The sequence below is a fragment of the Schistocerca piceifrons genome, chromosome 9 (genome assembly GCF_021461385.2).
Source record: "Schistocerca piceifrons isolate TAMUIC-IGC-003096 chromosome 9, iqSchPice1.1, whole genome shotgun sequence".
Lineage (NCBI taxonomy): Eukaryota > Metazoa > Arthropoda > Insecta > Orthoptera > Acrididae > Schistocerca > Schistocerca piceifrons.
In genome coordinates this window covers 179,390,576-179,417,815 of record NC_060146.1, presented here as the reverse complement: position 1 = coordinate 179,417,815, position 27,240 = coordinate 179,390,576, and the positions used below count along the sequence as shown (strand labels likewise).

General features: G+C 45.2%; 1 protein-coding gene across 1 annotated transcript; it reads left to right on the top strand.

The window, feature by feature from the left end:
* On the top strand, positions 1-27,240 carry LOC124717225. The gene is made up of 6 exons (XM_047244016.1): positions 1-76; positions 14,190-14,313; positions 17,801-18,035; positions 18,349-18,434; positions 20,417-20,570; positions 27,008-27,240. The coding sequence occupies exons 2-6, from the start codon at positions 14,236-14,238 to the stop codon at positions 27,100-27,102; spliced, it is 648 nt and encodes a 215-aa protein (XP_047099972.1). The 5' UTR covers positions 1-76; positions 14,190-14,235; the 3' UTR covers positions 27,103-27,240.

The window sequence follows — 27,240 nt, the reverse complement described above, 5'->3', positions numbered from 1 at the left end:
GTCGCCTTCTGACCTCTGGGGCAGCGCTAGGGCCTCGACAAGCACCACATAGAACGCTATCTCCTCCCCTCACCTGGTAAGTGCCAGTCTACATTTTCTACTTCTCTTTCTAGATCATCAGTCTTTCAACTGGTGCTATACGGTTGTCCACCTATTCCTCGCCCGCCGGAGTGGCCGAGCGGTTCTACGCCCTTCAGTCTGGAACCGCGCGGCCGCTACGGTCGCAGTTTCGAATCCAGTCTCGGGCAAGTTATTTAGGTTTAAGTAGTTCTAATTTCTAGGGGACTGATGACCTCAGATGTTAAGTCCCATAGTGCTCAGAGCCATTTGAACCATTTTTGAACCAATTCCTCTCCTGTGCTTACCTCTTCATCTCAGAAAAACACTTGCAGCCAACGACTTCAGTTATTTGTTTGGATGCAGTGCGCTCTCTACCGTCTCCTACAGCTTCTAGCTTCAGTAGAATGGAAATTAATGCCTGATGTCTTAGCACACGGCCCATCATCCTCTCGCTTCTTATTTACTAAGCAAAATCGCCGAACAGCCGTATGTTTTGAAAAGTTATTTAGTTTAGACAACCAGTTCCGGCACCTCATTAATGCCATCTTCAGGCCCCAATGCACTCCGTATATAGACAATCAGATATATCGATACTTACATAACTGGTGGCATCAGTATGTGGATTCCGTGAATTCGTGTTTGGAGTATTTAGTTCGACCTTGCCGCAGTGGCTACACCAGTTGCCATGAGATCACCGAAGTTAAGCGCTATCGGGTGTGGTCGGCACTTGGATGTGTGACCATGCCGTCATGCGCTGTTGCCATTTTTCGGGGTGCACTCAGCCTCGTGATGCCAATTGAGAAGCTACTCGACCGAATAGTAGCGGCTTGGGTCAAGAAAACCATCATAACGACCGGGAGAGCGGTGTGCTGACCACACGCCCCTCCAATCCGCATCCTCCACTGAAGATGACACGGCGGTCGAATGATCCCGATGGGCCACTTATGGCCTGTAGACGGAGTGGTGAGTATTTAGTCCGAAGATTCGACAGTATTTTTTGCGAGTTCTTGTCAAGTTTTCCAGGTAAACGCCCCAATAACGAATTCACGGAATCCTGATATTGATGGCTCCAGTTATGCGACTACAGACATATCTGATCATCTGTACATGGAGTCCCTAGGTGTTTGAAGATGTCAGTAATGAGATGCCGAAACTGGTTGTCTAAATGAAACAATTCCTCAAAACATACGGCTGTTTGGTAATTTCCTTGGTGAAGATTTGACTGGCTGCTGTCCCGGTGCCTACATCCACAATGGATCAACAGGGATGTCCCTTCTTTTTGCCAGTGGTTTCCATCTCTTGTCCTGTTCGTCGATTCTTTTAGGAACCTCCCCAGTTCCTACACTCCTGGAAATGGAAAAAAGAACACATTGACACCGGTGTGTCAGATCCACCATACTTGCTCCGGACACTGCGAGAGGGCTGTACAAGCAATGATCACACGCACGGCACAGCGGACACACCAGGAACCACGGTGTTGGCCGTCGAATGGCGCTAGCTGCGCAGCATTTGTGCACCGCCGCCGTCAGTGTCAGCCAGTTTGCCGTGGCATACGGAGCTCCATCGCAGTCTTTAACACTGGTAGCATGCCGCGACAGCGTGGACGTGAACCGTATGTGCAGTTGACGGACTTTGAGCGAGGGCGTATAGTGGGCATGCGGGAGGCCGGGTGGACGTACCGCCGAATTGCTCAACACGTGGGGCGTGAGGTCTCCACAGTACATCGATGTTGTCGCCAGTGGTCGGCGGAAGGTGCACGTGCCCGTCGACCTGGGACCGGACCGCAGCGATGCACGGATGCACGCCAAGACCGTAGGATCCTACGCAGTGCCGTAGGGGACCGCACCGCCACTTCCCAGCAAATTAGGGACACTGTTGCTCCTGGGGTATCGGCGAGGACCATTCGCAACCGTCTCCATGAAGCTGGGCTACGGTCCCGCACACCGTTAGGCCGTCTTCCGCTCACGCCCCAACATCGTGCAGCCCGCCTCCAGTGGTGTCGCGACAGGCGTGAATGGAGGGACGAATGGAGACGTGTCGTCTTCAGCGATGAGAGTCGCTTCTGCCTTGGTGCCAATGATGGTCGTATGCGTGTTTGGCGCCGTGCAGGTGAGCGCCACAATCAGGACCGCATACGACCGAGGCACACAGGGCCAACACCCGGCATCATGGTGTGGGGAGCGATCTCCTACACTGGCCGTACACCACTGGTGATCGTCGAGGGGACACTGAATAGTGCACGGTACATCCAAACCGTCATCGAACCCATCGTTCTACCATTCCTAGACCGGCAAGGGAACTTGCTGTTCCAATAGGACAATGCACGTCTGCATGTATCCCGTGCCACCCAACGTGCTCTAGAAGGTGTAAGTCAACTACCCTGGCCAGCAAGATCTCCGGATCTGTCCCCCATTGAGCATGTTTGGGACTGGATGAAGCGTCGTCTCACGCGGTCTGCACGTCCAGCACGAACGCTGGTCCAACTGAGGCGCCAGGTGGAAATGGCATGGCAAGCCATTCCACAGGACTACATCCAGCATCTCTACGATCGTCTCCATGGGAGAATAGCAGCCTGCATTGCTGCAAAAGGTGGATATACACTGTACTAGTGCCGACATTGTGCATGCTCTGTTGCCTGTGTCTATGTGCCTGTGGTTCTGTCAGTGTGATCATGTGATGTATCTGACCCCAGGAATGTGTCAATAAAGTTTCCCCTTCCTGGGACAATGAATTCACGGTGTTCTTATTTCAATTTCCAGGAGTGTATTTCACCTACGTAACCAGAATACCGCGATTGTTGACTAATCTCGCACCACTGTGCAAGTGCTTGAGGTGGAGGCAGCTCGTGATATATTCCCTGAATATTTAATCGTAATTACATGTACAGTTGATTTCGAACCCACTGATGCAAGGCCGACCATACCAAGGGCGGCCGCCCTCGTCACGCTCTTATCCCTCAGGGAAAGAAAAAAGTATACTGCAGTTAGGCGTTCTGGTTTCAAAAAATTAATTTAAAAACTGGTACTGTGCAGGTTTTCAACGAGTCGGAATTGTAACTTTTTTCTGGCTACTCCCAAAATATTTAAAATGCGCCATGCCCCCACATCCACCTAGCCTTTAAAACTACCGCGTGGACGCCCTTCCACTGATGATTATCATCCACGCATACTGCCAAACAAACGCAAATCTGTGCTTCATAATACTCAATTAAATCAAAGCTGGCTAATTGGAAGGGAAATTATGTTTGAGTACGATCTATACAGGAAACATATTCTCTTCAAAGCTTGTCTCTAAGGATCCAAACCTCGAAATGACATTTGGTAATAATTTAACTTCTAGCAAATGATTTTCCCCTGGACATTCTTTGGGCTCTATAAAATACAACCAGATGAAGCCAAATTATAGCACGGAACGGTAAGTATAAATTGCCATTCGTATATTTGGACAACGCTTGTGACTGTTTCTATTGCATTCACCAAACACTCTTCGTGTCAAAGGCATAAATGTGGCAGGAAGAGAACCCCCTGCCACCGAAAGTAGCTGCTCTCACCGAGGCAGCTTGTTGCAGTAACTTCACAGCCTCGTCACAGGTACAACTCAGGCCTAGCCTTATCTCAGTTGCACATGACTGCTAGGTAGCTTCATGCTCTTCCAGGCGTGAGCGTGCTCCGTATCTTCTGGGGAACAGAGCACTTTCGATGAAATCTCTTATTAATATCTCATTGAAAAGCAGGCATTAATTCAAGCAATGTCTGAGACCACATCCGCCAGTGCCTCCACTAACACCCCATCAAGACAGCAAGGATTTCAGAACTGAAAGAGAAATCGGGCCAGAAGCTTTCATGCATCTGAGCTGGGAAAACCAAGACGGAACACACGTTAACAGAACACGCCAGAACCACATTTCACTTCCTAATGTCACTGCGATGTTTGCCCCTAGTGGAGGTAGACCTACATTTTTGCTGTTGTTATTGTAACCTTGAGCCTTCTGAATCTGCATACCATATTCGTCGTTTCGTCTCCCTCTACGATTTCCACCCCCCCCCCCCCCCCGCCCCCTACTTCCCTCCATCCCTCCAGTACTAAATTTGTAATCCCTTAATGTTTCAGAATGTGTCCTACCAACTGACCCCTTCTTCTAGTCACGTTGTGCCACAATTTCTTTTCTCACCACTTCTATTCAGTACTTCCTCATTAGTTAAGCGATCTATCCATTCAGCATTCTTCTGCAGCACGACATTTGAAAAGGTCCTATTCTGTTCTCGTCTAAACTGTTTATCTTCCAGGTTTCAATTCCATAAATGGCTACACTCCAGATAAATACCTTGAGAAATACTTCCTAAGACTTAAATCTAAATTCGATATTAACAAATTTCTGCTCTTCAGATAGGCTTTCGTTGCCCTTGGCAGTCTACATTTTATATCCCCTCTACTTTGACCATCATCAGTTATTTTGTTGCCCAGATCTAATTCCCTCAACATCGTCTGACTTAAGTAAACTACATGCCATTATCCTTGTTTTGCTTTTCTTTATATTTCTCTTATGTCGCCCTTTCAAGTCAATGTCGATTCAATTCAGATTCTCTCCCAAGTCCTTTCCTCTCTCTGACAGAATTCCGATGTTATCGTCAAACCTCAGTTTTTATTTATTCTCCATGAACGCTAATTGCTACTCCACATTTTTCCCTGGATTCTTTTACTGCTTGTTCAACATACGGATCGAATAACATCGGGGAGACACTAAAACCCTGTCTCATTCTATTCTCAACCACTGTTTTCCTTTCAAGCACGTCGCTTAATGTATTTGCAGTTTAGTTTCTGTACAAGTTGTAAATAGCTTTTCTTTCCCTGTATTTTACCCCTGCTGGCTTCAGAATTTCGAAGAGAGTATTCCAGTCAATATTGTCAAAAGCTTTCTCTAAGTCTATAAATGCTATAAACGTAGGTTTGCCTTTCCTTAACCTATCTTCTAAGAGAAATCGTGGAGTAAGTATTGCCTCGTGTGTTCAAATATTTCTCTGGAACCCAAAAACTGTTCTTTCCCGAAGTTGGCTTCTGCCAGTTTTTCCATTCTTCTGTAAAGAGTTCTTGTTGGTATTTTACCAAAAAAAAAAAAAACAATGGTTCAAATGGCTCTGAGTACTATGGGACTTAACATCTGAGGTCATCAGTCCCCTAGAACTTAGAACTACTTAAACCTAACTAACCTAAGGACATTACACACATCCATGCCGGGGCAGGATTCGAACCTGCGACCGTAGCGGTCGCGCGGTTCCAGACTGAAGCGCCTAGAACCTCTCGGCCACACTGGCCGGCGGTATTTTACAACAGTGACTTATAAAACTGGTAGTTCGGTAATATTCACAAGTGTCAGCACCTGCTTCCTTTGGAATTGGAGTTATTGCAATAACTTTAGAGAGTGTCTTTACAAATCTGATTGGAAATAAATTTTAATAAGCAGAAAAAGAAGAGAGAATAACAAATGTATGGAAATGGAAGCAGAAAAAATTATCACTATGTGTCTTTGAAAGAGTTGATGAGTTATTGTATCATATTTGTAACAAGTTAAGGCAACTAGTGGATTGGCAGCAAATTTAATAGAAGAGGGAAATTGGTCTGAAATGGCTGTAGCACATCATAGTGCAGGTCATTAAAATGGCAACACCATGAAGGTAACATTAAAAAGATTAAAAAAGTTTCAATTTGTTTCTTTGTTGTTACTTTATGACACAAAACAGCTGAGGCCATACGTGCCCGTGTCGTAACATAAAAGGTCACTTACCGAATGAATTTGAAGTCGATAATACTAGGAACCTTGTCCGACTGGAGTAGGGTGATAATTAAAATCCCTCACTTGCCTTTTGAGGAGTTTGTTCAAACGGTTGAAAATTAAATTTCCTTCACTGTATCACTACGACGAATAGAAAGTAAAACGCGATCTACAGTTCGTGCTCTAGCTGCTAAAATATGTGATAATTGAAAAATCAAACAGAGATTAAAACGTAAACGGTTATAAAATCGGCATTGGGTCAGAAAATGGTCCACTGTCAATGGTTGGTTGCAGTAAGAACAGAGTGGAGAAGGGTCTCCACTTATCAAATGTTGGTAGCTGAAGCGACAGTACTCAACACGCAGTCTAGCTAAAAGTACCACCTACTGGAGACGAGAGGGACGAGGGAAGCCGTCCGAGCCTTTGGGAGGTGGTTAATTCCCCAGAATTTGTTCCCATATGGAAAAAGCTAATAGCCATGGGAGACTGGAACGCCGTTGGAGGGGAAGGAGTAGAACAAAAGTTGACAGGAGGCTATGGACTTGGGACAAGGAACGAGAGAGGGAAAAGACTAATTGAGTTCTGTAATAAATTTCAGCTAATAATAGCGAATATTCTGTTCAAGAATCACAATACCAGGAGGTATACTTGGAAAAGGCATGGTGATACGGGGAGATTTAAGTTATATTACATCATCGTCAGAGATTCCGAAATCAGATACTGCACTGTAAGGCGTACCAAGGAGCAGATATAGACTTGGATCACAATGTAGTAGTGATGAAGATTAGGCAAAGAAGTGGAATACGGAAGTACCAAGGAATGACGAGATACGCTTAAAGTTCCCTACGGTTGTAGGTACAGCAGTAAAGAATAGCTCAATAGGCAGTACAGTTGAAGAGGAACGGACATCTATAAAAGGGGCAGTCAGAAAAGTTGGAAAGAAAAACGTAGGTACAAAGAAGGTAACTACGAAGAAACCATGGGTAACAAAAAATGGTTCAAATGGCTCTGAGCACTCTGGGACTTAACTTCTGAGGTCATCAGTCCCCTAGCACTTAGAAGTACTTAAACCTAACTAACCTAAGGACATCACACACATCCATGCCTGAGGCAGGATTCGCACCTGCGACCGTAGCGGTCACGCGGTTCCTAACTGAAGCGCCTAGAACCACTCGGCCACACCGGCCGGCCATGGGTAAGAAAAGAAAAATTTCACCTGGTGGATGAAAGAAGGAAATACAAAAACATTGAGGGAAATTCAGGAATACAGAAACATAAGTCACTGAGGAATGAAATAAACAGGGAGTGCAGTGGAGCTAAGACGAAATGGCTACATGAAAAATGCGAAGAAATCGAAAAAAAAATTGTCGGAAAGACTAACTCAGCACATAAGGAAGTCAAAACAAGCTTCGGTGAATTTAAAAGCAAGGGTGGTAACATTAATTCCACTGTTAAATGCAGAAGAAAGAGTCGATCGGTGGAAAAGATCACTGAAGGCCTCTATGAGAGGAGGGATTTGTCTGATCTGATAGAAGAAGAAACAGGAGTTAACTGAAAAGAGAGAGAGGTCCAGTATTAGGACATAAGATTAAATAAGGCAGAAGGGATAGATAACATCCCATCAGAATTTCTAAAATCATTGGGGGGGGGGGGGGGGATGGCAACAAAACTACTATTCAAATTGGTGTGTAGAATGCATGAGTCTGGCGACATACAATCTCACTTTCGAAAAAATACTATCCACACAATTTCGAAGATGACAAGAGCTGACAAGTGCGAGAATTATCGCACAATCAGCTTAATGGCTCATGCAAGATAGTTACTTCCAAGAATAATATACAGAAGAATGGAAAAGAAAATTGAGGACGTGTTAGATAACGATCAGTTTGGCTTTAGGAAAGGTAAGGGCATGAGAGAGGCAATTCTGACGTTGTGGTTGATATTGGAAGCAAGACTAACGAAAACTCAAGACACGTTCATAGGCTTTGTAGATCTGGAAAAAAATGTTCGACAATGTAAAATGATGCAAGATATTCGAAACAATGAGAAAAGTGGGGTAAGCTATATGCAGAGACGTGTAATGTATAATATGTACTAGAAGTTGTGCATGTGTAGAAGTTGTGCACAGAATCGGAGAGGAAAGGAATATGTGGAAAACACTGACAAGGAAAAGGTACAGGATGATAGGACATCTGTTAAGACTTGAGGGAATGACCTACATGGTACTAGAGGGTGCTGTAGAGGGCAAGAATTGTAGAGGGAAACAGGGATTAGAATACATCTAGCAGATAATTGACGACATAGGTTGCAAGTGCTGCTCTGAGATGAAGAGGTTGGCACAGGAGAGGAATTCGTGGCGGGCCGCATCAAACCAGTCTTGAAGACTGATGACAAAGAAAAAGAGACCAGTGTTCATGCCAGAGGAACAGAGTGTTCCTGCGTGCGGCAACACAGAGATCATCTGCTGAGGGAAGAGAACAGCTAAAAGGTGTAGGTAGTCGGTCTGCAGCCTTGGCAGCAGCATCGTTAGCTTCATTCCCCGACACTTCGACCTGATCTGGCACCCACATGAACACCACGTTGGCTCAATCATTAGCCAACGAATGAACATCCTAAAAAATAGCACATCCTCACTCACCAGTCATTACAAAAGGGGGCTCTGATACTGAGCTGAAGTGGCATGCAATGACGTGCCCATGTCTGTGATCCAAACTCTGTTCGACTCGATGCTCAGCTGGCTTGGAACCGTAAGAGGTGGCATATCCTTGTACTAAATACTGTACCTGTGCAAGCACTAATCGCCTGCAAATTTAGTTACATATTCTTCCTATTACACTGAAGAGCCAAAGAAACTGGTACACTGGCCTAATATCGTGGAGGGACGCCGCGAGCACGCAGAAGTGCCGCAACACGACATGGCATGGATTCGACTAATGTCTGAAGTAGTACTGGAGGGAACTGACACCATGAATCCTGCGGGACTGTCCATAAATCCGTAAGAGGGCATGGGGATGGAGGTCTCTTCCGAATAGCACGTTGCAAGGCATGCTCAATAGCAGGCCGGAGTAGCCGAGCTGTTCTAGGCGCTACAGTCTGGAGCCGCGCGACCGCTATGGCCGCAGGTTCGAATCCTGCCTCGGGCATGGATGTGTGTGATGTCCTTAGGTTAGTTAGGTTTAAGTAGTTCTAAGTTCTAGGGGACTGATGACCTCAGCAGTTATGTCCCATAGTGCTCAGAGCCATTTAAACCATATGCTCAATAATGTCCATGTCTGGTGAGTCTGGTGGCCAGGGGAAGTGTTTAAACTCAAAACAGTGTTCCTGGAGCCACTCTGTAGCAATTCTGAACGTGTGGGGCGTCGCACTGTCCTGCTCAAACTGTTCAAGTCCGTCAGAATGCACGATGGACATGAATGAATGCACGTGATCAGACAGGATGATTATGTACGTGTCATCTGTCAGAGTCGTACCTAGACGTGTCAGAGGTCCCATATCACTCCAACTGGACACGCCCTACGCCACTACAGAGCCTCCACCAGCTTGAACTGTCCCCTGATGACATGACAGGGTCCATGGATTCATGCGGTTGTCTCCATACACGTACACGTCCATGCGCTCGATATCATTTGAAACGAGACTCGTCCGACCAGGCAACACGTTTGCAGTCATCGACATACCAATGTCGGTGTTGAAGGGTCCAGGCGAGGCGTAAAGCTTTGTGTCGTGCAGTCATCAAGCGTTCATTGGTGGACCTTTGGCTCCGAAAGCCCAAATCGTTGGTGTTACGTTGAATGGTTCGCACGCTGTTGATGGCCCAGCAGTGAAATCTGCAGCAATTTGCGGAAGGGTTGCACTTCAGTCGTCGTAGGTCTCGTTCTTGAAGAATCTTTTTTCGGCTGCAGCATGTCAGGGATCTGATGTTTTACCGGATACCTGATATTCACGGTACAGTCGTGAAATGGTCGTATGGGAAAATCCCCTCTTCACCGTCACCTCGGAGATGCTGTGTCCCATCGCTCGGGCGTGGAATATAACACCACATTCACACTCACTTAAATCTTGATAACCTGCCATTGTAACAGCAGTAACATATCTAACAACTGCACCAGGATCTTGTTATATAGGCGTTGCCGACCGCAGTTCCGTATTCTACCTGTTTACATACATCTATATTTGAATACACATGGGTATACCAGTTTCTTTGGCGCTTCAGTGTTCAGTTTTTCACGCAATAAGCAAATTTTTTCTATTTGCTATCCTACCTGTTGCTGCAACTGTAACTGTACAGATTGTGTAAGCCAGGGGTGCTCAACCCGTCGATCGCGATCGATCAGTAGATCGCCATGGCTTTATGAATCGATCTTTCGAAACCGGTGTCCGAAATACGTCTTTGGAAAACAGCTTTTTTTTTTTTTTTTTACATTGCGGTATTTGTGGCTGGTACAGCAAATCTGAGAACACTGTCCCAGCTGTTTTGTCTCCATGTGCGTTTCATCGCCTTTAACGCTCTTGCCAGTAACAGAGTAACAGCCTTTCCTCCGCCACGATGATGGTGTTACACACAACTGCAACTTGGCGACGGGTTATGACTGGGCGTTACGATGAGCGGGGTGAACAGGCTTCGCCTCCAATTGGCGACACAAACTCTGTTTCCGAGCTTCAACAAAGCAACAATTTGCATGACGCCAGTAATGACCAGTTAGATACTCAGAGTGCTGTTCGTATGGACAAGAGTGGAATATTCCTCACAACTGTATGATTTCAGGTGGTTGTTACAGCTGGCATTTGTCACTGATATGACACAAGCTAAATAAGGTAAACAAAAGAATTCACGAAAAAAGCAAACTATCGACCATCTATAAAATCTTTCGTGCAAAAACTTGAGCTTCGGCTAGCATAGTTACAGAAATTAAGTGTGAAACACTTCCCTAAAATACAGACAGACCTGTCGGATCGGCAAACATAATTGGACCTAGAAGCTGCAAAGAAGTATGTAGCCAATCTCACAGCGCTGAAGTCTGAGTCTGGAAGCCAATTCTCAGATTTCATGGGAATGTAATCTGTTCTGGCTTTCATGGCTCAACCTTTCCAAAAAGTGGATATGGAACACAATTGAGGTACACTTAGTACTCTCTTACCTTATCGTGGGCTTAAACTAGAAGAAGTAATTTGAAAGTAAAACGACATCTCCTTAAAGTCACAATTCAACGAAGATCAACATTTAGAAATTAGTGACTGTAAAAACCTACCCTAACATTATAAAAGTGGTATCACATTTTTCATCGTTTTTTGGATCTAATTATCCATGTGCGGCATTGTTTCCAACGATGAAAATAGCGAAACATAACTGTAGAAATAAACTAACTGAGCCTCATCTTGCAGACTAAGGTTGGCTAGTGACAAATGATGCTTAAACCTTTATGCACTTTTAAGTCAGTGGATCTCTAAAATGACAACTGTTCCTCAAGCTTAGAAAGGTTGAGCTCCCTGGTATAGACTGAATACACCAGACTGAATGCAGTGGATAGACTAAACAGTTTGAATGCATTGTAGAGACTGAAAAGACTTAATAGACTGAATAGATTAAATGGATGGAGTGGACCAACTCGATTGAATAGACTAAATAGATTGATAGACTAAATAGACTGAATAGACTAAATAGACTGAATAGATTATATACATGGAATATAATATATATATTGAATAGACTGGATAGATTGAATAGACTGGATACATTGAGTAGCTAAATAGACTGAATGGACTGCTGAATGGATTTAATAGATTGAAAAAGCGTAACAGAGTGAAAACATCTTGTAGTACACATGGTTCAACAGCAAATTCCCCACTGCTCTACAGTTGATACTGCTTGGCAAATTATAGGTGTAGAACATGGTTTATTTATTTTATTTTATTTACACGTCAAGTTCTGTAGGACCAAATTGAGGAGCAAATCTCCAAGGTCATGGAAGGAATCAGTACATGAAATTACAACATAAAAGTAATAACAGATAAAAATAAATGTTTATGAACCCGAAAAACGTCAGTCCATAAGTTTAAGTAAACGCAGTCAACAATACAACAAGAATCAGCTTGATTTTTCAAGGAACTCCTCGACAGAATAGAAGGAGTGACCCGCGAGGAAACCCTTCAGTTTCGATTTGAAAGCGCGTGGATTACTGCTAAGATTTTTTTTAAATTCGAGTGGAGCATTATAATGCACAGCTTTCTGCACAAGAGTTAAGAAAGTCCCATCGAAATGCAGGTTTGATTGCTGCCGAGTATTAACTGAGTGAAAGCTGCTTCTTTTAGAATCGGAAGAGTTACCCCAAAATATACACTCCTGGAAATGGAAAAAAGAACACATTGACACCGGTGTGTCAGATCCATCATACTTGCTCCGGACACTGCGAGAGGGCTGTACAAGCAATGATCACACGCACGGCACAGCGGACACACCAGGAACCGCGGTGTTGGCCGTCGAATGGCGCTAGCTGCGCAGCATTTGTGCACCGCCGCCGTCAGTGTCAGCCAGTTTGCCGTGGCATACGGAGCTCCATCGCACTCTTTTAACACTGGTAGCATGCCGCGACAGCGTGGACGTGAACCGTATGTGCAGTTGACGGACTTTGAGCGAGGGCGTATAGTGGGCATGCGGGAGGCCGGGTGGACGTACCGCCGAATTGCTCAACACGTGGGGCGTGAGGTCTCCACAGTACATCGATGTTGTCGCCAGTGGTCGGCGGAAGGTGCACGTGCCCGTCGACCTGGGACCGGACCGCAGCGACGCACGGATGCACGCCAAGACCGTAGGACCCTACGCAGTGCCGTAGGGGACCGCACCGCCACTTCCCAGCAAATTAGGGACACTGTTGCTCCTGGGGTATCGGCGAGGACCATTCGCAACCGTCTCCATGAAGCTGGGCTACGGTCCCGCACACCGTTAGGCCGTCTTCCGCTCACGCCCCAACATCGTGCAGCCCGCCTCCAGTGGTGTCGCGACAGGCGTGAGTGGAGGGACGAATGGAGACGTGTCGTCTTCAGCGATGAGAGTCGCTTCTGCCTTGGTGCCAATGATGGTCGTATGCGTGTTTGGCGCCGCGCAGGTGAGCGCCACAATCAGGACTGCATACGACCGAGGCACATAGGGCCAACACCCGGCGTCATGGTGTGGGGAGCGATCTCCTACACTGGCCGTACACCACTGGTGATCGTCGAGGGGACACTGAATAGTGCACGGTACATCCAAACCGTCATCGAACCCATCGTTCTACCATTCCTAGACCGGCAAGGGAACTTGCTGTTCCAACAGGACAATGCACGTCCGCATGTATCCCGTGCCACCCAACGTGCTCTAGAAGGTGTAAGTCAACTACCCTGGCCAGCAAGATCTCCGGATCTGTCCCCCATTGAGCATGTTTGGGACTGGATGAAGCGTCGTCTCACGCGGTCTGCACGTCCAGCACGAACGCTGGTCCAACTGAGGCGCCAGGTGGAAATGGCATGGCAAGCCGTTCCACAGGACTACATCCAGCATCTCTACGATCGTCTCCATGGGAGAATAGCAGCCTGCATTGCTGCGAAAGGTGGATATACACTGTACTAGTGCCGACATTGTGCATGCTCTGTTGCCTGTGTCTATGTGCCTGTGGTTCTGTCAGTGTGATCATGTGATGTATCTGACCCCAGGAATGTGTCAATAAAGTTTCCCCTTCCTGGGACAATGAATTCACGGTGTTCTAATTTCAATTTCCAGGAGTGTAATACCACACGACATAAGCGAATGAAAATAAGCAAAGTAGACTAATTTTCGTGTCGAATGATCACTTACTTGCGATACCGTTCGAATAGTAAAAATGGCAACATTAAGTCTCTCAAGAAGATCCTGAACGTGGGCTTTCCATGACAGTTTACTATCTATGTGACCTAGAAATTGGAACTGTTCAGCTTCATTAATCATATTCTGTGAAATTAAAACGTCAGGTTTTGTTGAATTGTGTGTTATAAACTGTAAAAACTGAGTCTTACTGTGATTTGGCGTTAGTTTATTTTCTACACGCCATGAACTGCGGTCATGTACTGCACTGTTTGAAACCGAGCCAATGTTGGACACAACATCCTTTACTTCCAAGCTAGTGTCATCGGCAAAACAGAAATAATTTAGAGTTATCTGTAATACTAGAGGGCATATCATTTATATAAATAAGAAACAGAAGTGGCCCCAACACGGATCCCTGGGGCACCCCCCATTTGACTATACTCCACTCTGATCCTAGTCATTCTCAACATTGTGAATAATGACCTTTTGCTGTCTGTAAATGTGATAGCCAGTTCATTGGTACAGAAGGGTATGCTTGAGCAGGTGCAGGTGCCGGTGCCGCGCTGGTAGTGGTGCAGTGGTAGCCACCATGGTGGTGATGCTCAAGCAATGCTGCTGCGGCTGCACACCTCGGACTGGCGCCCTCATCATCGCCGTGGTGTTCGCGGTGAGTACCGGCAGCTGATGTGGCTCATCACCAAAGAAGAGACCAAAATGGAGGTAGCGTTGTGGCTCTACAGTGCAGTTCACAGCATGATACATGTGACTCAGGGTCATATGGTATTTTATATTGTATCAATTTCTAGGAACGCTTTCAGCTCATCATTGGTCTCTCTTCTGATAGTCCAGCTGAGAATATTCCTGCTGTTAGTTTCAGAACACGAGTGTGTATCTATCCTCTGAGACACCACAGTAGGCAACTAAAGCTATACTGAGGAGATGAATGCTCTTATTGGTCACTTGCCAATATAAACTATCCGATCAAAAGTATTCAGACACCTATCAGTGAAAATTCATATGAGCTGTGTTCATCCTGCACCTTTGTGAGACTCAAACTAGGCTCAGGGCACTTCCAGTGATGTGTCCCTGAACGTCTGTGGAGTACTAGCAGCCCGTTCTTCCTTAAGAGCCGAAGCTGAGAAGATGGTCATGTTGGATGCTGGAATCTGGAACGAAGTCGAAGTCCTAGCTCATCCTAAAGGTGTCGCATTGGGCTCAGGTCGTGACTTCAGGCAGACCGGCCGACCAACCCATAACAACCATTGCTGCACAGCTGCTCTAGCGTTTTATTAAGCACTATAAGGTGATGACACTCTAACCACGAAAAACAACTCTATATCGTAACACCACCATCTTTGTGCTTCACTGTGGCTCTTCGCATAATGGGAGGTAACGTTCTCTAGGCATTCGTAAAGCCCCAACCCTCCATCGGATTGCGATGTCATCATTCAGTCTCCAAAACATTCGTTTCCAGTCATCCACTGTCCAGTGGGGTCACTCTTGGAACCACCTGAAGAGTCACTTAGCAATGACTAAAGAAACAGTGTGGCTTAGAGAAGCTGATCGATCACTGCACACCACTCTTGTTCACTCCTTATGCACAGTCATTGTGCTAGATGGACTGTTGGTAGTGCTTTGGAAGTCACGAACTCTTAGTTCTACTGATTTCATGCGATTTATTGCAAGAAACCTCCACAATGCTCAACATTTCCTGCCTATCAATGCATGAGGTCTGCTCAGTTTCTGTTTAGCTGTGGTTGCTCCTTCTCGTCCCCACCTCACAGTCGACATGGACAGTTTTAAAATGGGTTGAAATGTCGTTGATGGATTTGTTACTCAGGTGACATCTAATGACTAGTCTACCTTCGAGGTCAATGATCTCTTCTGACCGACACTTTCTGCTGTTACGTCTTCTCTGCTGACAACAATGTGCCCCTGGCTCGTTTTATAATTGTGGGTCTGCCTCTCGTGACATCTGATCATCACCTCCAAATTACGTAGGGCTGTCCAGATGCTGCTGACTCGATGGTGTAAATGTAGAGTCTTCTACTGCAAGGGAGAGGATGTTGTTAAGGGTGGCCGGAATCCTCTTTCTACGACACAAATGCATGAATGCATTAATAAGGGTCTTTATTTATATGAAAGATTACTCAACTGGAATAGAGTCCATGTTCTGTGGTACAAGCTCCTCAGTAATGGTCCTCTTGCAGACAATATCGGTAATGCTGCTATGACAAACTTTAGTCTCATTATAGTCACTAATCTGTTCCCTATGAACTGTCATAGCTTGTGATGTGAACTGAACCCGCTCTGTGAATGGACTGACTGATGCCAAACTTGAAGAGTGAGTCAGTGTGGCCCTCTAGTCAGCGGCGGCGGTCTAAATACCTCCTGCTGGGAGGGCGTTGGCGGCATGTTGCTTGTCGGTGTGTCTCTGACCTTTCTCATAGCCTGTGATGTGAACTGAGCCCGCTCTGTGAATGGACTGACAGATGCCAAACTTGAAGAGTGAGTCAGTGAGGCCCTCTGGTCAGCGGCGGCGGTCTAAATACCTTCTGATGAGAGGACGTTGGCGGCGTGTTGCTTGTCGGTGTGTCTCTGACCTCTCTCGTGATAGGTGCACTTGAACCAATGCTTACTCATCAATCTTCCCTTCATCTTTGCTGACCAGTGTGCTGGTGACGGCTTATGGCAGCACAGTAAGTACAAACCCAGCAGACATGCATGAATACTGTGTACACCATCTGCAGCTTCGGTGATGGCCTCAGTTTGGCGTGAAGGAGCAGCCACAAGTTCCTTCAAATATGTCATACCACGATGGAGCCTCTCATTGATTTTCAGCTCCTGTAGAGCTATTAATCTGCGACCATGTTTATTAATAGATTTCACCTGCTGAAACTAACAGTCCTAGACATTTTCTGAGGGGACAGGACTGAATGGTTAAATGGGCCAGTTGAGTGGAGATAGGGTGCTAGATTGTTCACCAAAGCAGGAACTATGTGTGCAGCCCTGTGTACATGGCTGTTGCCTTCTTGGAAGAGGGAAGTGTCTGTAGCACAGTCATTATGAAGTCACATCCAGGTTCAAGTTTATGGCCACTTGATTGAGTGGGTCGTGTCATGGTTCCAGAACCATCCTGGATCATAGAGCTATCCCTGGTGTGAACTGCACCCTCCACCCACTGATGGTTAAATGCATCATTGAGGTATCAGTGCACATGACAATTTGGATCGTTCTAGAACACACAAAATCGCGACTTATTGCGCACCTTCAGGTCACTATTGTCCGGCTTCAGTTTCTTTTGGCCTTCTTTGTATGCCACTATTAGTAGTGGGATTTTGCGAAGAATCCGATTCCAAATGTCCATTGCATGCAGTTCCCTTTGTAATATTCACTCGGAAATTAGTTGAAATGGACCTCAATTGACTGACAACAGCGATTCACATCGCACATGCATCACCGAAAGATGATGAAAAACTCCTGTCTGGTTTGAGTCCAATAGTCACTAAAGGTTATCAGTTAGGATCTCTTTATAGCCGTTGTTCTTACGCCATGTTACATGGCTGCGAATGTTACATTATTTCTTGTTAATGCATTGGACAGTCCGTTTCGATATACCATCAAATCTGTAAATTTCATCTGCAGTGCGTTCATGGTCACTTCTAAACATGATAGCTCCTCTCTGCCTTTCTGCAAAATCTCCACGTTGACCTCTGTTACTGCACTGATTCCATACAACCGACTGGCGCACACACACACACACACACACACACACACACACACACACACACACACAGAATTTCACTGACATAGCTTATATAGACGTGAGTGGTCATATGACCATCTGCACCTTCTATAAACCCTCAACATCGCTCCAAAGCGACCACTGTGCTCTTTTGTGTATGTGACTAATATAATGTTTGGTGAGCTTACTTCCGCAACACCATCAGGCATAGAAATACAGTATTAAGCACTTTCCTTCCAAAATGTCCATAGACACATTCTGTATCAGAGGTGAAATTATACCACCCAAACGGTTCAAAACACTTTTTATAAAATAAAAACTAAGTGGAGGTTAACACAAGCACATGTAGAACATTATTCGTGCCTGTGGACGAACCCCCTGTTGGAGCCGCATTGTCTTTTTGGTGCAGATCGTGTCCGCGCTGTTGGTGGTGATGTTCTCACTGGGTGCAGTGGTCAGCTCAGAGCAGCACTCCCAGCTGGTGCAGGAACAACGCGAGAGGGACAGGGAGGCTCTGGAGCACCAGGTCACCACCACCACCACCACCACCACCACCACCACTACTATACACCCTGCAGATGACGTCGACGACTACAGTGAGGCGCAGCAATTGTCACTGGCCTCCAGGATCACCGTCCTGATGTGTAAGTTCATTTTGGGGCACTAACATGTCTGTGCTACTATGGATTCTCTACAGTTCAGATATCAGCAACTACCAGCTTGTAATACGACTGTGTGTGACACACACACTCGTCTGTCATTTGGTCATGTTGTTGTTGTGGTCTTCAGCGCTACGATTGGTTTGATACGGGTCTTTACGCTAGTCTGTCTTGTTCAACTGCCTTGATATCTGCTTAACGTCTACAACCCACCTCGCTGCCTCGGGATCACGCGTCAGCTGGCTCGCTTGCGGCAGTGCACACACAGTAAGCGGAACCTCTGCTGGTCTTGTTCCAGTCTGGAAGTGCCTGACCGTGCTCATCACGCTGGCCGAGGCGCTGGATTTCCTGCTAAGCGTGCTGCTCATGTTCGCTGCAGACAAGGTAGGGCACCCGCACGTATCTGCCAGCACAGCTCATTCCGATTCGACGCGTAGCCTCACAGAGAGCCAGTTACTGACTACCCCTTATGGAGTTGCCATTTTATGGACAGTGTGATACAACATCGTAAGCAATTATCGAAGCGAAGTAGACCGTGACACATAGCAACAAACTTGAACCTAACAAAAAATTTCTATCATGTGAATTTTACTTTTTTCTCACACTTTGGACGTATTTGTGACAACATTACAGTATTATTCGGTGATTCCGTTGATACCATACAATACTTCGGAAATTTTGTTTTGCTGTTCCAGTAGAAACTCCATATTTCTAATGTTGAAACCTATTCGATTCATCATCCCATGTTTTGCAACCATGAATTGCGAGTCTATAGCAAATGAAGACCATAATAGGGTAGTAAGTTCCATATCGATCAACACATTTGAATAATTCCAAAATTGTGTCACATATGAACAAAGGAAGCTGTTTCGTGATTTTAAATTCAATTAAATCCCTATTTGGAAAGTAATGTTTCTTCCACAGACGCTGGAGGGAAAAAGTTCACGATTTACACAAACAACTGTAATATATTATTAATATTACTGAAATATAAGTATGAATATTAAATCATACATAATTTAGAAATATTACAGACTTGCAAATTCTGGGAGCAGTTTCAGATCAGCGCGAAAATTCCTTTACGATGAAACACAAATTATAAGTAATTTTAAATTTTGTAAAACTTTCACTTACTTTATATTGCTAAGATCAGAGGCTTTTGAGGCTATAACAGTGAACTCATCTATGGTTGCCCCCAAATTAATGTATATTTAAACTAATTTAACACAAATCAGAAAACCTCTTTTAAGTTAATACTAATATAATTGAAAACAGAACAAGCCTTCCGGAAGCTTATTTCAATTATTAAATACATTTTAATACATGTGTTTGCAATATTATATCCCTGAAACTGGTGGGAAGAGGGATTAATTTTAAAACATTTTCTGCAGACACCACGAGTAATTGAGAGTGAGCTCATCTCATTGGTCACATACACCTGCAGTACGACCAATTTTTTTTAAAGGTCAACCGAATGCAGGTTGGAAACAGTGCACAGACACATCAGATGTCCGTCATGAACGACTTCTGTGAGTTGTTCACAACATACATTCTGAGCTAAGAGGACATGTTTTGATTTATCACTGTTTATATTTCGACACGCAAGTCGCCGAAGTGGCGTCAACTCGAATGACTTGGACCAGACGAACTGTCTAACCGACACGAAAGTCGCCGAAGTAGCGTCAACTAGAATGATTTGCACCAGACGAACTGTCTAACCGACACGAAAGTCGCTGAAGTAGCGTCAACTCGAATGACTTGCACCAGACGAACTGTCTAACCGACACGAAAGTCGCTGAAGTAGCGTCAACTCGAATGACTTGCACCAGATGAACTGTCTAACCGACACGAAAGTCGCTGAAGTAGCGTCAACTCGAATGACTTGCACCAGACGAACTGTCTAACCGACACGAAAGTCGCTGAAGTAGCGTCAACTCGAATGACTTGCACCAGACGAACTGTCTAACCGAGACGAAAGTCGCTGAAGTAGCGTCAACTCGAATGACTTGCACCAGACGAACTGCTAACTGACGGGATGTCCTAACCACATGGCATTTCCATTTCCACTGTTTATATTGCACACAGCTGAAAAACCTGACTGCATGAGCGAGCTTTGGGACCAGAAACCTGGACTGCAGCCAACAGATTCATTGCATAACGTTGAAGAAATCCACAAGCAGGCTACGTGGAGTACAGTATTTGTGCTATACTAAGTGACGTCTCAATCTTTTCTTTATTGACCCTAGGCTTAGGTAATTATTGAATCCTTTTCTTTTAGCCCTGACACAATTTAATTCCCTCCCACTCCAGAGGTACTTATCGTCGTTTCAGAGTTTGTGTGTGTGTGTGTGTCGGCTTGTCCACAGAACTCCGCCCGCCACGTTCGCCTGTGGCTGCTGGGTTTCTGCGCAGTCTGCTGCTGCCGCACGCTGATGCTGCTCATCCTCAACGGAGTCATCTTCTACGCCAAACCCATATCGCTGGCCGTCTTCGTATTGGGCGTCGTCACAATTTTAACAGGTATTTTTTTCGGTCATCAGTCTTCTGACTGATCTTCTGTCACCCGCCACGACTTCCTCCCCTGTCCAAAACTCTTTATCTCAGAGTACCACTTACACCGAAGTCCTCAACTATTTGTTCAACATGCCATCTCCGTCTTCCCCTACAGCTTTTGCCCTCTACAGCTCCGTCTAGTACCACAGAACTTAGTGCCTTACATCTTAAGACACGACTATCCCATCCCCACTTCTTTTTAGTCATCTCTATATATTCCTTTCCTCCCCCATGTTATGGGAAACCTCTAATTACTTGCCAGTGATCTTATTTTTCATCCATCTTTAGCATCAAACCTCAAAAACTTCGATTGTCTTAATGAAATGCTCCACCTTCTTGTTTAGTTTCCAGCCCATAGCTCACTTTAATGCAATGTTGGTCTCCAAAGTGTACATTTTCAGAAATTTAAATCCCAACACTTTTGTTAAACTTTACTGTGACTATTAATAATATCGAATGAAGCAACAAGTATACTGTGGCACGACGTCTCAGGCCACAAGTGGCCCATCGGGACCATCCGACCGCCGTGTCACCCTCAGATGAGGATGTGGATAGGAGGGGCGTGTGGTCAGCACACCACTCTCCAAGTCGTTATGATCGTTTTCTGTGACCGTAGCCGCTACTATTTGATCGACGAGCTCTTTAATTGGCATCACGAGGCTGAGTGCACCCCGAAAAATGTCAACAGCGCATGGTGGTCCGGATGGTCACCCATCCAGCTGCCGGCCACGCCCGACAGCGCTTAACTTCGGTGATTTGATGGGAAACGGTGTATCCGCTGTCGCAAGGCCGCTGCCAACAAGTTTTCTGTAACCTGTCGTTATTTATTTATTTGCACAACGCGTTTCAGAGGTTTAAACTTCCACATCAAGCGGTATGTGTGGGTCAATAAGGCACTCCAATTATACAAACACCAAAGAAAACAAACCGAGTCCATTCTAAATGACAACATTTACAAAAATATCGTATCTCTCTCTCTCTCTAACACACACACACACACACACACACACACACACACACACACACACACACACACACACACAAATTGCTCTCATCCTCACGTTCGTACTTCCCAAGAATGGCATTCAGTTACTGGCAATGGATTCTAAATGAACAACCAACTGGCCTGACTCTCGAAACCCAACAGATCCACCCACACACCAACAGCTTTTACCCCCCGTCAGTTTGAAAGAATACATATCTGTTTATATTACCAATAATGTACCTATCTACATAAATTATTTCATATCATAATAAATCATTTTCTTTAACCTTTACTTGAACATAGCATGTAACAGAAGTGATCTTAACAACCCACAGCTGTGTCAGAACCAAATACTATGCTCTCCTTATGTAACTCCTTTCATCCTCACTTTCTGAATTCCTAAATTCAAATCCCTACCCCCCCCCCCCCCCCCAAACACACACACACTCGTACCCGCACATGCTACAAATGCAATACACTAGTGTAAGGGGCGATCAAAATGTTTATATTTGAGGGCGTTGCTGCAGTATATATCAAACGTAGCGCGACTCCAATGCGGGTATATAAGCACCGTCATGTAGGCAAGGCACTATCATAGAACTGTGTCCTTCCGACATGCGTGTGGTAAATGCAGAAACGTGAACTATGTCGACGTTTTACCAAATGGGTCCATACAAGACCAATGTGCTGCTTTTCCTTTCTTGGTTGCTGAAGGACAAACACTGGGAGACGTCCATCAGGGAGTGAAGAATGTGGATGGGACAGGATATGTTTCGAAAACCACTGTTTAGGAATCGTGCGACAGTGAGTGCTGGTGCTTCGTGATAGCGCACGTCACCATATTGCAAATGCCGTAATGCAGAAGTTACGCACAGCCAAGTGAGACTCCTGAGCACCCGCCCTATGATCCTGATATCTATTCATGTCCTGATGGTGGGCTCCATATGGTTACCAAGTTGTGCAGCGGCCGTAAACCATAAAATTACCAAATAAGCAGCAACCAGTCGCAAAAATCATGTTGTCTTTATTTACTTTTGCAAATCGATTTCAACTGATTAACAGCCATCATCGGTGCTTTCAACGTATATGTTCCCTGAGTATTCATGTGATTATCACCCTTTCAGTTTCTTAAAAAAGGCCTTTAAGGGTCGATGATTGCTGTTGGACGAGTATTTGCAGCAGGTACTTACAGATTACTTCACACAATAGGATACTCCGTTTTAAGAAAACGGGTATATTCAACTTGGCAATGGCCTTGCCGCAATGGATACGCCGGTTCCTGACAGATCACCGAAGTTAAGCGCTGTCGGGCGTGGTCGGCACTTGGATGGGTGACCACCCGGGTCGCCATGCGCTGTTGCCATTTGTCGGGGTGCACTCAGCCTCATGATGCCAACTGAGGAGATACTCGAGCGAATAGTAGCGGCTCCGGTCAGAGAAAACCATCATAATGACTGGGAGAGCGGTGTGTTGACCACATGCCCCTCCTATCCGCATCCTCAACTGAGGATGACATGGCGGTCGGATGGTCCCACTGGGCCACTTGTGGCCTGAAGACGGAGTGCTTTATATTCAACCTGCTGCATCGGTGGGATGACTGCCTCAATGATCACGGCGATTTTGCCTGATTCACGTACCAGTTTTGGACTCTACGGTCTTTGAATGGAAAGTAAAGCACTATTTGTGCATAATTTTTGCCACTTTTCTCAACATATTGATTATACTTTTTGTGTCTAATATGTGATCCAGATTACTTAAATGTGAACAACATATTAAGAATGTAAAGTTGTGAAAAAAGTATCTGTGTCACCAGGAGATATTTACACATACGCTTCTGTCCACCTACACAACCAAAAATCTCTTTTGAGATTTCCGCTGAAGCAGTGGTTTCTTTAGCTATACATTATTTGCACGTAATAGATTCAAGATGCCATGTTTGCTTCGTTCAGTGTTAATAAAATGTGGTGGTGCATGTGATGCAACACGACAGGGAAAGTAGCCTGTGATCACGCGAGGTACATTTATACACTACTGGCCATTAAAATTGCTACACCAAGAGGAAACTGTTCAAAGTGCCGTCAATGCGAACAACAAGAGACCGAGACGTGTAACATCATGATGCTGTAAATAGAACCTGGATTCACCCGAAAAAATGACGTTTTGCCGTTCGTGCACCCAGGTTCGTCGTTGAGTACACCATCGCAGGCGCTCCTGTCTGTGATGCAGCGTCAAGGGTAACTGCAGCCATGGTCTCCGAGCTGATAGTCCATGCTGCTGAAAACGTCGTCGAACTGTTCGTGCAGATGGTTGTTGTCTTGCAAACGTACCCATTTGTTGGCACAGGGATCGAGACGTGGCTGCACGATGCGTTACAACCATGCGGATAAGATGCCTGTCATCCCGACTGCTAGTGACACGCGGCCGTTGCGATCCAGCACGGCGTTCCGTATTACCCTCCTGAACCCACCGATTCCATATTCTGCTAACGGTCATGGGATCTTGACCAACGCGAGCAGCAATGTCGCGATACGATAAACCGCAATCGCGACAGGCTACAATCCGACCTTTATCAAAGTCGGAAACGTGATAGTACGCATTTCTCCTCCTTACACGAGGCATCACAACAACGTTTCACCACGCAAAGCCAGTCAACTGCTGTTTGCGTATGAGAAATCGGTTGGAAACTTTCCTCATGTCAACACGTTGTAGGTGTCGCGACCGGCGCCAACCTTGTGTGAATTCTCTGAAAAGCTAAACATTTGCATATCACAGCATCACTTTCCTGTCGGTTAAATTTCGCGTCTGTAGCACGTCATCTTCGTGGTGTGGCAAATTTTAATGGCCAGTAGTGTATTTACTTTTATTTTACTTTGACATTTGTATTTTCGTTCAGGATTGCACTCAGACCTCTCCATAAAACTATGAACCATGTGCTGACATGTTTTTTTCTCTACAAGACTCTGCGATAGGTTACTCCCAATTCGTGTCACAATACATACATATCACATTAATGCACCTGATAGTAAGGACCGAAAACTCCGAAATGCCCAGTGGAAATAAATCAATGGTTACTATTAACAGTTAGGTTTCATTTTGTTGTCAGAAGTTTATACCTCAGGCACATGTTCGATCCTAGTAGTCATCATCTACTACCGGGCCCACAATTCTGATGCTAAGTTTATTTCCAATTTCATTTCTATTCTTCACTACTACTTTCATGTTTCTTGGTGTAGTCTAACAAAGGGAGGCCGCCAATTGTGAAATTCATATTCGATTCATACTGCGCATAATAAAAGCTCATGGCCAGAGCTGTAATGTGGCAAAGCACCAAGATGCACTTCTCAGCCGTTGTCGAGAAAATCGACCGTTAAAAGAAACCGTTGCGTTGAAATACTCTCTACGATAAATAATTTTCTACAGCGTCGTGGCGCAGCGGTAAGCGCTCGGGTTCGTAATCCGAAAGTCGCTGGATCGAATCTCTCGCCATGCATTTTTTTATTATTAGCTTCTTGTAATTCAAATATATATAACTATTAATGAATTGCTTATGCATGTTGTTGAAGGCGGATCGCTCTCCAATTGTACCGCCTCCATTTTTCCGTTTTTTTAGCAGGGTGTACCAAAGCTCTCCCGTCCGCACAGATTTTCGACGATGTTATAAGTTGCGCTAGGGACCGCATCTACCTTCTTTCGAAGTAAGCAGGCAACTACGCTGTTATGCGGCGGCTCGTTTCGGCCCATTCAACATCTGTCCTTCAAGTGTAACGAGCGAGTAACGGAGTTTATATTTCACACCTGCCGCAGCAAATTTGTGTTCGTGGGGTCTCTATTCTAATTCGAACGTTTGACTTACGCTATACGTATTCGTTTCGGAATACCGTTTCTGCGTCTTCCGTTAACTATACATAGTTAACATTATGAAGACAATTAATAACATTTGTGAAATACAACTTTGTTTGCGGAAAACATAATGATGTTCGAGGTCGCCAGTTTTTCCACGACAAACGACTTTCAACAACTTATTATATGCATAATTGTTGCAACTGATTGCCGGGAATTATATGTATATATATATATATATATATATATATATATATATATATATATTTGAATTACAAAAAACAACTACTAAACAAAAAGGGTTGCATGGCGCGAGATTCGATCCGGCGACCTTCGGACTACGAACCCGAGCGCTTACCGCTGCGCCACGACGCTGAAGTAAATTATTAATCGTAGAGAGTATTTCACCGCAACGGTTTCTTTTAACTGTCGATTTTCTCGACAACGGCTGAGAAGTGCATCTTGGTGCTTTGCCACATTACACCTCTGGCCATGAGGTTTTATTATGCGCAGTATAAATCGAATCTGAATTTCACAATAGGCGGCCTCCCCTTGTAAGTTCATATCGTGTATTCACTAGACTGCCTTTCCCTCGTCGTTTTCCACCTGCCAATCACTTCTCTACACCTTCCACCTGCCTCATGCATCTCCTCCTAATCTCCTCTCCCTGTCCATCCCCCTCCTCCCACTTGATCTCTCCATCCATCTAAACCTGACCCCAGCCATGCTCATCGGCATGTGTAGACCCTGTAATACAGTTCAATAAGATAGGCCAATGCTAGTCCCACGACATACTTGTCATGCAGGGCAAGTGACACATGTGGGCTTGAAAAAGATTTATTTGTGCCAGTTGTATAGGTTGGCATGTGAAGCAGGTTGATTAAGTAGGCTGATACTACAGCAAAACACATCTGTCACTGCACAGCAGCCTGAATGTTGGGGCCTGGAAAACCTTATGTGCAGTCCATCCTGCAAAGCAGATCGGTTTGGCAAGCCAATACTGTTCCCACACAACGTGCATGTCATGCAGGGTAGCCTACACGCCAGAGGCTATAAAAGCCACATTTTTGCCCCCTGTCTTTGCTCATATTGGAGTTAGGAGGCTTTAAACCTATCGGTGTTCACACTTTTGATGCACTTTCTGTTGAAATTAGGTTGAAATTGATCCACAGATTTTGGAGGAGGTCCAGATATACACACATACACACTACTTTATACATATAACAGGTGAGGCACTAAGCTATGGTCTTGCAGTGAGGGACAGCAATTGCAAGTGTGGCACCTGATAGTCTCGGGGAAAATTTAATTATGTTGGCAATCATTGTTTAAAACAAATAAAAAGCTTTCTTTTAAGGCATTTTTACCTGACTACAGAGGGGTGGAAGAGGATCCCACCACATTTTACCAAATCTCACCAAGGGGAGAGGGGTACCCAAATTTAGAAAAAAAAACAAATCTCACATAATTAATGGACATTTGGACATCACCCAACTTATTTCGCATATACTATGTACTCTATCACTGTTCAGTTAAACATTTGTCGCCTAGAGTAACACAGTGTGTGTTGTGTGTGTTGCAGTGGGCAGCGCCTACAGCTTGCTGGTGGTGTTCAGCTACCACCGCCAGCTGGTGGGCACAGCTATAGCCAGAAGGATCTCCCAGCAGGAGGACTGACCAGCAGCTCCCGTGGACCCATCACACACTGGGCTCCACAGTTGTCAGGAGTCTCATGAGAAGACATTCATCTTTATGCAAGTGCAAACTCTGTATATATAAACTTTTAATAAAAGTACTGAAGATGATTCTAGTCAA